A 12,135-nucleotide genomic window follows, 5' to 3' on the forward strand; every position below is an offset into this window, starting at 1 on the left:
AAAGAAATTAGTGATCCTTAACTTTGACAAGTCCCATTTCCTATTGCAGCTATCTCAAACAATCATATCCGAAACTTTGATATCCCTTTACCAGTCCCAGCTACTATGTCGGGACATCAGCAGGGTTACTAAGTTAGCAAGTTCTCTTCTGTGTGTGCTTAGTAAAGCTATAATAATATACACAGATATTAATGCTGCCAGTAGATGTGAATTGCGCCGGTAATTTAGCAGACCAAATTACTGCAGAAACTAGTTCACACAAACGTCCAGACGGACCAGAAAAAAATCACTGCCACACTTTAAAGCCATTATGTGCTAAGCATGAATTAAGCGAAGACTGGAATTCTTTAGACGGACATATTGCACCTCATTCCCTCCACGTCAGACGCATCATACTGCAAATACCAGCGGTACGATATATGGCAACAATTACCATGGCAACAGCTGATGATAGCTGGTGAAAGTTTGCTGTTCCAAAGAAAGCTACTGTATATTAGTAAGAGCTTACTGAACGTTAGATATGACACACCTGCATGGCAAATGTATTACCTGCTTTTATTTGAATGATGATTGATGGTGAATTCTTCTCTACAACAGAATGTATTGATCCAACAGTTTCAGTTCAGTTTCATTCCCTTTATCCTCATGTTTTTTCTCCCTTTCTCCCATTTGCTGCTACGGCCTTTTAAAGCACCTTTACCATTTTTGGTTCTGTCCTCTTTTCTTCTCGATTGGTGAAGATTTGTTTAGTGTTCCTGTTTTATAGGATAAGGATAAGTTAGGATATAAAGGGATTTCAGGTTGCGCATGATGGTTTGCCTTCGGTAGATACATTTTTTTATTTAGTGTTGAATTCTGGAAGAAAAATGGGTGACGTTTCTGTCTTCCTTGAAACACGTTATTGCTCTTGTTATTATTTGGCTATAAGAATATAGAATAGTAGTCATACAGACTATACAATTTTATGGTGCTTGTTTCCTTTGGAGGTTGACAGCTCCTGATCCCCATTTTATTAAAAGAGCTGAGTGAAAACAAATATCTCATTATGTGTTTAATGGAAGATGTTAAAATCTGCTTGTGAAAGTGAAATGCTCAGATAGAGTGCATGCATTGTACTTTCAGAACAGAAAGAAAATATGTGATAATAACTAAAATCCCTTAAAAACAACACATATATCAGCTTGAAGATATAGAACAATACACACAGACATTACACATTCAGTTTTTTAGAAGCAGTGCTCACACAGAGGATAAAATACAACGCGTGCCTAGAGAGATGGCTATTGTTATAATACTGAATTGTCTGTAGTTTTAATAGCATGGTGCCATCTATTGACTCTTCAAGAGAAAACAATCATCTAAGCAGATAAAACTAACACAAATATTTATTTTTATGCCTTACACTTTTGCTGTTTAAAATCTGTTGTAAGGAGCACAAACTAGTTTAACACACTCATCACAATACTCAAATATAATACAATTATTATACTTATCAATCATAATGTATTTCAGCGGCAGCTTTGATTTTGTGTTTATGGTCTGAAAATATTTGTGGCTTTAGAAGTGATAGCACGCAGGTTTCCTGAATTAGTTTTTTTTTTCTGTATGTTTGCAGAAGGGCACTTACGACCAGATCCTAAAGCACTTGATTCACTCATTCACTTAAAGGACTAAAAGTTTTTCAAGCGAGAAAACACGCTTAACATTACATGTACATGCATCCGACGCTTTTCATGTTATGAAAAAATGTTCCAATTATTAACATTGCCATGCTTATTTTCTCAGATTCACGAATTGTGCTTTTTTCCCTTTTTTTAATGTGAAAGTGTGGTGAATGGAAAAATAAAGTGAATTTACTAAAATGAGTGTATGTTGTTATGATTTTACTAGTAGCATTATTTTTATTGTCTCGAATATTTGCTAACTAACAAATAATTTGAACGTATATTCAAATCAATAAAGTTATGGAATCGAACAAACTGAAGGTAATTATGTCTGGTTTCCTTAGATGAAAACTGTATTTATAAACCCTACAAAAGTAATACTTAATCCTGTCCCGGGACTTCCCAGTATTACATGGAAACAGTTATGCGCTTTTTAACAAATGAGAAACATAATCATGCTCAAACCTGCCTGCAAGGTATATCAAGTTTTTCCATGACAAGAGGAGAACAAGACAGGACCCAAAACAAGGAACAGAAAAATGACCAAACATATCGTTAAATGTCTTTTTAAAGACATATTTCATGTGATAAATAATAACTATATATATATACATATATCAGATTGAAGATATAGAACAATACACACAGACATTACACATTCAGTTTTTTAGAAGCAGTGCTCACACAGAGGATAATTTATTCCGTTTAAATAGACATACAGATATATTTTCCAATACATTTTGACGTGCGTTTGTGCGTAAATAACACATTCATCTTTAATCTCGTCTACGGCCAACGATGACTTCGAGTATTCTTAAGGTCCATGTGGTGGCGCTGTTGAGTCGCGCTGTTTTATTTCTGGCGTTAGCTCCAGAAGCCAAACGGGAGGCGGAGAGTTCAAACACATAAAGTGATGTTGTGGACGGCTGATATGTAGCCGCTTGCGCTCAAATCTTCCTCTCTCTCTCGCCTTTCTTCCCGTTACCTCGAATTGCACAAATATTCACTTTGAATTACTTTACAAACCCGGGGACAGACAGCGATGAACTGTGGAAGCGACCGAAAGCATTTGACTTGGAAGCTTTGAGCGTTTCCAGCGATGGACAAGCAGAAAGGTAAAGCGCTGTTTTCACATCAGTGTTGAGTGTGTCTACAAGTCTGTGTGAAATATTCGTGTGAAAGCTTGATGTACTATACTTTATGTCACTCACAAAGACATTTTATGAGTGACGTGAAATGTCTTTTTAGCATTTAAGAAGAACTGTGTTCTAGCTGAGAGGTTGAAGGTGTGTTGTGTCAGTTCGATTCGCTTGCTGTATGTAATAACTTCAGCATCGATAAATGATTCATTTGTAGTCATAATCACGCACGATACTTTCTAGAGAACATCAAAAGGTTGCTAGTTTGTGTCTTGTCTTATCCTCATCCTTCTGTAGATATTTCTTCACCCAGAATGCTCAGTGACAAAACCACCCCATTGACTCCATCAGAGCTATAACAGACATACATCCCAGTGTTCATCTCTCATCGTTGCAGTAGACACTGTACACTGGATCATTGTTCTGGAATGTCAGTAATAGAGAGAGATTTGGGAAACAGCTTCGTCTGCCACAACCCAAATCTCAAGGGAAGGAGTTTGGTTGGTTTGTTTAACTGAAGGAGCGAGCAGTGTTTTAAGTGTAACGTAAGCAAATAAAGACTGCTTTACTCTCTCCTGCGAAACATTCCCAAAACAAAATGGGCATCATCAGGAAAAATGTGTGCACTTTTTGCATAAAGGCAGTTTTTTCAATTTCAGTCACATCATGGTCAAAACAAGTATGAGCCCCAACACAATTGCCTATCAATGTAAATGTCATAGACTTCTGTTTTTATACACACTGTAACACAACCTGCATCCTTATCCTTAAAGAGAAATCAATTTTGGGAAAAAAAACTTTATTCACTATATTTCTGTAGTGTTTTTACAAACGAGGACGTCTCCAATGGGAGGTTTTGCTCGGATTTGTTTTGCTTACTTTTGGATACAAATTTTCACGCGTTTACTTTTTCGTAAACATGTTTTATTTAGGAAGTTTGCATGAATTTCACTTTTTCATGCGATTTTTCACAATTGAATTTCACTTCTTTAAATGTAGTTAGTGAGTGGTGTTTGAGCATAAACAACATCTGCCAAGGCGCAACGCTCAGAGTTCACAGAAAAGGAAGATATTTTCTTTAACAGAAATCACTTTTTAAAAACTACAATGAACGGCTCCTTTGGTCTACAATGAGCTACATCATGACGGACAAATTTTACATAAACCCTGCCCCCTGGAACACGGATAGGTTAATGGGTTGGACATCGCAACACACACTCTAAGCGCTAGACCAATCACAAAAGACTGGCTCAGCTTGACCAATCAGAGCGTTTTGGAAGGAGGGACTTCATAGAACCAGGAACTCAACAGCCTGTTTTCTAAGAATCGAGGGCCGTTTCTCAATTTCAAGAACGGTGTTCTCGCCATAGCCGGTCTTGAGAGGTAGTCCCAGAAGAATGAACTTGGATGGACACGCCGCAATGACTTATGACTTTCAGTCTGCATTCAGTGCAGTTACTTTCATGCGTTGTCTGTTCTTGAGTATTGGAACTGGTCTTTGACGGTTATTGATGATGTAGAGCAAGGACACAAGGCCGCTGAAGGACGCGCATTGAGAAACGGCCAAGTTGGCGGTGTAATATAAAGCATTTTGAAAAAATCGAAACATGAACACCGATTGTTTGGCACATCATAAACACAATAAAGACCTTGAAAAATAGGCAAAATAGGACCCCTTTAAAAATAGTTGGGCTGTCCTCTCACTTTTCAGAAGTTTGTCACCGTAATCTTGGTCAAATCAGCACCCACACAAATTCTCTCTTCCTCTTTAATCCATTGCATAACTTTCATTCCATAGAGAATTTACCAATCACATTTTATTCAATCACACTTTGTCTTTCGTATTTTGTGAATCTAGTTAGATTCTGCTCCTGTGCCATTATGCCATACAAACCAATGTTTCTTCAGAGCAGCTGTGTTAGAGGAGCCTAAATGAGTTTGGTGGTTGTGTTTCTTCATCAAAGACTTTGAGCAGCTTGGATTCATTTGTTGGATTCAGAGTTGATTGTCAATCGCCACACACCCTGTTCATCTGTTTTACATTTATTATATGTATACATTTGCCAGGCACATTTTAGACACAAGCTGTACAGTTGATCAATATATGCTTTCCCTGGGAATCAAACCCATGAGATTTGTGTTGTTAGCAGCATTCTCCACTTGTTGAGTTTCATGAACATTGTAATGTCACCTCTGTTTGCGGTTGTGCATATGTTTGAGATAAGGGTTCTTGTATCTTTTGGGTGGCATCAACTGTTATTTAAACATGTTTAGATGCCCGTGTGTGTGAATACGTTTGTGTTGATGCATTTTCCAAACACAGTGCCATTTCAAAGGGTTCAGCGGAGTTGTGTCACAGGATGTTGTTTGACGGGTGTTGCTTTTTCAAAGGCACGTTACGAGCGACTCAAACTTGCACTACTTTTAGATCGAACAGCATCTCCTGATCTCAGAGCTGTGCTTTGCGGACAAGCAACGCATAAAAAAATCCATGCCTTGCATAATCGTAGCCAGCTCGATTTCAGCAGGATTTAGTGGTAAATGCGAATAATCGTGCACCGCCCACTAGTGTTGTCACGATACTGGAATTTCTAACTTCGATTCAATACCTAAAAAAATATCGATATTCGATACCATTTTCGATACCACGGGGAATAAACTGCCATAGCAATAAGGCCCTAATAAGCAATAGCAATATAGGCCTTTTTAAATTTTATTTGAAGTTAAATTGAACAAGACTAGACAATGAGGTATATATTTTTACATTATTTATTAATTGTTAATCTAATGTTAATTTTACAAATACATTTATTATTTAAAATCAAAGTTGTATTTGTCAGTATTAATGGACCAGACCCTGTTGAAAAAACAGCCTATGCTGGTTTGGTATGTTTTGATGCTGGTTTGCTGGTTTGTGCTGGTTTAAACTGTTCATGTGCTGGTTTAAGATGGTCATATGCTGATTTAAGATGGTTCTTAGCTGGTTTAAGATCAAACCAGCACCGATCAAAACATACCTTACCCAGCATATACTGGATTTTTCAAGAGGGGAGCTTACATAAATAGTTGTATTTTTTAACTAACATTTAAAAGAGATTAATAAATACTTCAACAAATGTATTGCTCATTCATTGTTCGTTAATGTTAGTTAATAGCCTACATTTTTATTTGGCTAAATTGGCTTTTATTCACATAGGCCCATACTGTAATCATTGATCAGCGCACATATAGACAGAAACGCAAACTTAAACGCAAGAACTGTTGCAGAGACTCCGCATATTTCTAACATTAACAACTTTTAACCGGAGCGAATGAGACGAGTGGATGAAATCATTGAACAGCGCACACACACATAGAGCGCTATGGTAAACACGGAAGTGCAAACGTGTATCACACGCGAGAACTGTTGCGGAGACTTTACTCGCACCAGCATTATTTCAAACATCAAATTAACCAGAGCGAACAAGACGAGTGGATGAAATCATTGATGAGCGCACATAAAGACAGAAACGCGTGCATTAAACATGAGAACTGTTGCGGAGACTCTGTAAAAACATAAACAACATATAACCAGGGCGAATGAAACGAGTGGATAAAATTATTGATCAGCGCACATACATGGATCGCTATGGTAAACACGGGAAGCGTAACGAGCGTGCACCAGGCCAGATGTGTTACTGAGACTGGCCATCTTTTCTAACATAAACACGATTTAACTGCCACAAACGAGTCAAGTCTGTGAGAGGAGGCGGGGCTCTGTTGTTATGCGTTCACGTGCAGTGTGTGTCAACTCACTGCCGGAAAAGAGAAAGAGAGCGGGAACGCGCAGCTGATATCGATACGTGGGACATGGGTATTGGAACCGTTTCAGATTCTTCAGTATTGATACTTATCGAAATATCGATATTTTTGACAACACTACCGCCCACTGTGAGACTCGCCAATAAACTAAATTGCAATTTTAAAACAAATTCCGAATAAAATAAAAAAATGAATAATACAAAAGTCTCTTTAATATAAACAAACTAAGACTTTGTCTGTGCTTTTCTAGGATTTTTTACATTTAAGAAATATCCACGTTTAAAGTGATACTTCAGGCATGAAACTAAATGTCCCCATCTTTTGCTCACCCTCAAGGCATCCTAAGTGAATATGACTTTCTTCTTGAAGAATAATGCAGTCGGAGTTATAATACCACGTATACTTTTACTTCAAGCAGTAGAATGGGAGTGAATGGGGGGCAATTTTTTGAAGCTCCAAAAAGTGCATCCATCGATCAAAGAACTGCTCGACATGCCTCTGTGGTCTTACCAAAGGGCTTCTGAAGTGAATCGATGCGTTTGTTTAAGAGAAATATCCATATTGACAACACTATTAACGATAATGTCTAACATCCGCTGCAGGCGAACAAGAGGCTTGTTCTTCCGGCAAATGACGCAGGCGTGTCGTAAGGTCCTGTGATGAACACAACAATTTTTGTTTTCAGCCAATAGAAACACCGGCTCCGCTGGGCGGGAGCTTTCGTCACCATTAGGGATGCTCATATTGACCGTTTAACCATTAACTGATCGTTAAAATTTTGACCGGTTAATACTATAAGTTAAACGATTTAATTTAACGGTTTATTTTAAGTTTAATAATATTAATAATATAATAATAAAAATAATTTAATAATACGTTTTTAAATGACTATTAAATCGTACATGTTTTTAGTTTTCTGTATGGTGAAAGAAAAACATGCTAAGCATTAACTCACGGAGCGTGCAGACGCGTGCGACTAGGTGTAAATGCCCTCCGAAACGTTTTCGAGACCGATTAAAATCCGATCACGCAAATCACTTGACGAACAGGACACGTGTAATTCATCTGATTGTTGAGGCCACATTTGTCAGGGATTTACTCCTCCAAACGGAGTGCCACTGGCAGTCTTGCATAAGCTCAAGTTCTTTGTTTTAAATGTAGACACGGGACAATCGCGCTCACAATGCGCTGTGACATTCTCTGTCTTCCCGACGTGTCTACGGCTCAGCAAAGCTAATAGCGGAGCTACTGCAAGGGAATTTCAGTGCTAGCCATCAATTTATCCTTTGCATAAACTTATCTCATGGATACTTAGCATCGGCTGCCCATATGCTTTGGAGAAGAAAACGTTCTTTTAGACGTGACGTAAAAATACGAATGTGAAATATGAATAAGTAAAAAATAATGTTTGTATTTTGGGTGGTATAGCAGATCGGATTTATATATGTTTAGCTAAGACTGGCTGGTGGAAAGCAAATGTGACGCGCTTCCCGAGGCGTCATCTCTACATTCCCGGGACTTCCGTGCCATCTGAAAGGGTGTTTTCTGCCGCGGGTCTAATCGTCAACAAGCTCCAGACTGTCACCACAACACGTAAACATGTTACTTTATTAAATAAAAATTCCAAGCTTTGGATTGAGGTAGGCCTGCTATTTTTATTTGATGAAAAAACTTTCAGAATGATATAAACTTTGCCGGTTCTTCTGTGTTTTCGTTTTGTCATATTTTGTTAATTAACTCATTTTTTTTCTTGCCTGTTTATTGTATGCTTTGGATTTATATATTATTTTAGTTTTTCTCCATTGTCCAAACCGCCGCAGGTTCGTGAAAATGTGATAATATATAATAAGGTGCTGTTGTTGATGTATTCGTTATGCTGCTGTTTGCATGTTAAAATAAATCTGTGAAAAAAATGTTTGTATATTTAACGTGTCACAGACCCTCGTCAACTGTAGCTGTGTCTCATTTCGAAGTCTGCGTCCTCCGGATGTCGTATGCGAAGGCGTATGCGGCGGACAAACGCGACCTCCGGAGGACGCAGCCTTCGAAATGAGATGCAGCATGTATTTTTTTAATTCCAATTTATTATTAGAATCTTATCGGTTAACGGGTAATGTTCGGATAACGAGTGTCGGTTCTCGGTTAGGGAAATTAACCGAAATGAGCATCCCTAGTCATCATTTAGTGGAAAAACAACCCTCTTTTTCGTTTATAGCATTGTCGATATGGATATTTCTCTTAAAAATAATGCATCGATTCGCTTCAGAAGACCTTTGTTAAGATCACAGATGTATTCCTCATATTAGTCTTCAAGAAAGTCACATTCACTTAGGATGCCTTGAGGGTGAGTAAAACATGGGGAAATTTTGATTCAAGCCTGAAGTACCGCTTTAAATTTGCTGTAAACACAGCGGCCCCTGCTGTTCAAAGCATGTATTGCGATTCAGTTAACATGTCTACTGATATGAATCGTCACATATTATAATTGTTTTTCAACCAGCTCACAGTGAAACGTTACATCCCTAGTTAAATGAGATTTTGTTTGTTCTTGTAGTCTGGGTTGTCATGGTTGTGACAATGGTAAAGCTAACCACGGTTAGCACGGTGTGTGGTGCCCTTTTCAAATGAGGATTTTAACTAAGCAGTTTCATGTACTGTATTTCTATTTTGCTTCAAACTTGAACGATACAGTAACAACCATATGTAATGTATATTGTTTTTGTTAAATGTGCACCTGCGATTTAACAATACTAAGAGGATTATCTCCAAAAAATGGCTTACTCGTAGGTCATTCAATTTTATTTCAAGTTAGGGATGAGACTGTTGCCGCTCCAGGCCTCTGCTTTCATTCACTGGTTCCTCTGACAGACGTTCTATTGTGTTAGACAAAAGGGTCAGCCAGTCAGATCAGTTGACAAGAGGTTAAACCCCCTTTTGAAGCACTTAGGCAGGGAACGCAAAACGTCCCTCTGTGTCCTCACCAACACAAACGCACGTCGTGGGTGTTCGTGGCATTTCCGAAATGTTGACGACGCCCATGCACCTTAGGGCATTAGTTTTGCTAATGAATCAAATGTAGAAAGTGGTCTCGCCCCCTCGCAGAACATGACAGCTTTACAGTGAGCCAGAAGTGCTTGCATAAGGGTGAATGGAGCTGCCGTGATGTTTGGGATCATATGATGACCCAAGCATAAACCCCCACACATTTTACACAAGGACTCAGATTTCATTGATCAGCAAGATCACATCGAGTTCATTCAGGCAGTTTTTTATTTAGAAATGTGACTCTTTTGCTGAGGTCGGTCCGAAAATAGATTTATAGTGTTGAATCAATGCTACAGGCAAGTGCTCTTAAAGTTTTTTTGTTTTTCCTTTAGGCTTTTGCAACGGAGAGGAAAGGTTAAACGTAGAGGTAATGAAATCAGTTATTTACAGTACAGTAAGAGTAATTTACCTTGTCAAACTGTTTTTTCGTGATTCTTATGTGATTGGTACAACAAGCATTAATGTTCAGCATGTAGAACATCACAGTAAATTCTGTTTACTCTAAATCTAGTCAAATCACTTTTTCACTTTTTGTAGACAGTAGATGCTTTTAAAGGCATACTCCACCCAAAAATTGGAGTTAGAATTAACATTCTGTCATTATTTACTCGCCTCTAGTTGTTCCAAACCTGTACTGTGTAAATGGCTTTGTTCGGTTGAACACAAAGAAAGAGATTTGGAAGAATGTTAGGAACTGACAGTTCAGGAGCATCATTGACTTCCATAGTAGAAACAATTATTGTGTAATGTCTTTGTTTTGTTTATCACAAAAGAAGATATATTGAGGAATTTAGGAAAGCAAACCGTTCTGGGCCACCTTTGACTACCATTTTTCTTTTTAGGGATGCACCGATATGTAAATTTTGGCCAATAACGATAACCGATACTTCTTTAATATTGAAAGCCGATAACCGATATATTGGCCGATATACAGTATCGAAATATTAAAATAAAATTCCCTAAGACTGAAACAAAAGGCAAAAAGTGGACAACTGCTTTTATTTGAAAACATTCACTGCAGAAAACAAGGTCACCTTTAGTTCCATTCTTTTCCCTTAAAATCACGTACCAAGCCCACTTTACGATTCTTTAACCTTCAAACCTTTCTGGTATATTTTTTATTTAATAAACAAATTAGATGTTCTTCCAGAGCAACCCAGAAATTAAAATGTTCTTAATAGCCACGAGTCTAACAGGTCTCAAGACAGAAAGCATTCAGAGCAGTCTGATTCAAACAATATGCTTTTGTTCCTATAATTTACACATTCATAAATACTGTATCTACATACTTTACCAACATCAACAATGTTTTGACATTGCGACAGAAAGACAGTACTGTGCTGTATTTTAACTGTGAGCAGCATGTAGCTGAGGAAGCTTAACCAGACGAAATGATTTATCGGCTTTAATATATCCGCCTAAATTTGATTATCGGCCGATACCGATAACATTAAAAATGACCATTTATCGGCCGATACCGATATGGCCGATAATTTATCGTGCATCCCTATTTTTTTTACTATGGTAGTCAACGATGCCCCAGAATTGTCAATTGATAACAAGTTTCAAAATATCTTTCTTTGTGTTTATCAGAACAAATAAATTTATACAGGTTTGGAACAACAAGAGGGTGAGTAAACAATGACAGAATTTTCATATTGTTCTGGGTTAAATAAAACTTGAAATCTGTCAATAACATCCAGCCTGATTTCACAAGAATTCGTAAAAATTTTACGAGGTTGGTAATTTGTGTGAATATTTACAGTGTAAATCGTGCCAATGTACAATAATTAGAAAACGTGGGTATGAGATTGTACGAATTCATACGAATTAACCAACTCACAAAATATTTGCAGATTGTGTTGTAACATGTGGCATGTTGTAGATCAGAAAATTATTCACATTCGGATAATGCTTCCTCACTTCTTGCATTTGCGCAAGACAGTTTGGAAAAATACGGGGAAAGGACTAATTCCAGTTGTCGCAAAATTTAACCTCTTGTTGTTAATTTTCCACAAGATCGAAATAGATTTCTGGTAATGACTTGTTTTGTTTGTTTGTTTTACAACCTTTAGGATGAGACTACATTATTTTATGCATTTATATTATTATTATATAATATATTATTCATTAATTGACAGCACACAGATGATTCTGTTATATTTAACATGGAACGTTTCTTTAATTATTGAAAGTTTGCAAAAAAGTTTTGTTTTGAAGAGTAACCAAAAGGATGTTTTAGAAAAATGGATGATTAAAGAGATAGTTCACCCCAAAATAAAAAAAATGATATCATCATTTACTCACCCTCTTGTCATTTCAAACCTGTACGACTTTCTTTCTTCTGCACAACACAAAAGAAGATATTTAGAAGAATGCTGTTAACAGAAAACTGTTGGTCCCCATTGACTTTGTGTCCATACAATATAAGTAAATGGGGACCAACGGTTTTTGTTTACCAACATTTTTCAAAATATGTTGTGCAG

General features: G+C 37.4%; 1 protein-coding gene across 2 annotated transcripts in view; it reads left to right on the forward strand.

The window, feature by feature from the left end:
- The first annotated feature begins 2,581 nt into the window (after nt 1–2,581).
- Nucleotides 2,582–12,135, forward strand: part of si:dkey-220o5.5 (actin filament-associated protein 1-like 2) — a 43,316-nt gene continuing 33,762 nt past the window's right edge. For both annotated transcript variants that reach the window (XM_057356945.1, XM_057356946.1), the window contains exon 1: nt 2,582–2,779. In XM_057356945.1, coding sequence (XP_057212928.1) covers nt 2,764–2,779 — 16 coding nt within the window. In that variant the 5' untranslated portion in view covers nt 2,582–2,763. The remainder of the gene's footprint in view (nt 2,780–12,135) is intronic.

This window comes from Triplophysa rosa, linkage group LG17, assembly GCF_024868665.1.
Source record: "Triplophysa rosa linkage group LG17, Trosa_1v2, whole genome shotgun sequence".
Classification (NCBI taxonomy): Eukaryota; Metazoa; Chordata; class Actinopteri; order Cypriniformes; family Nemacheilidae; genus Triplophysa; species Triplophysa rosa.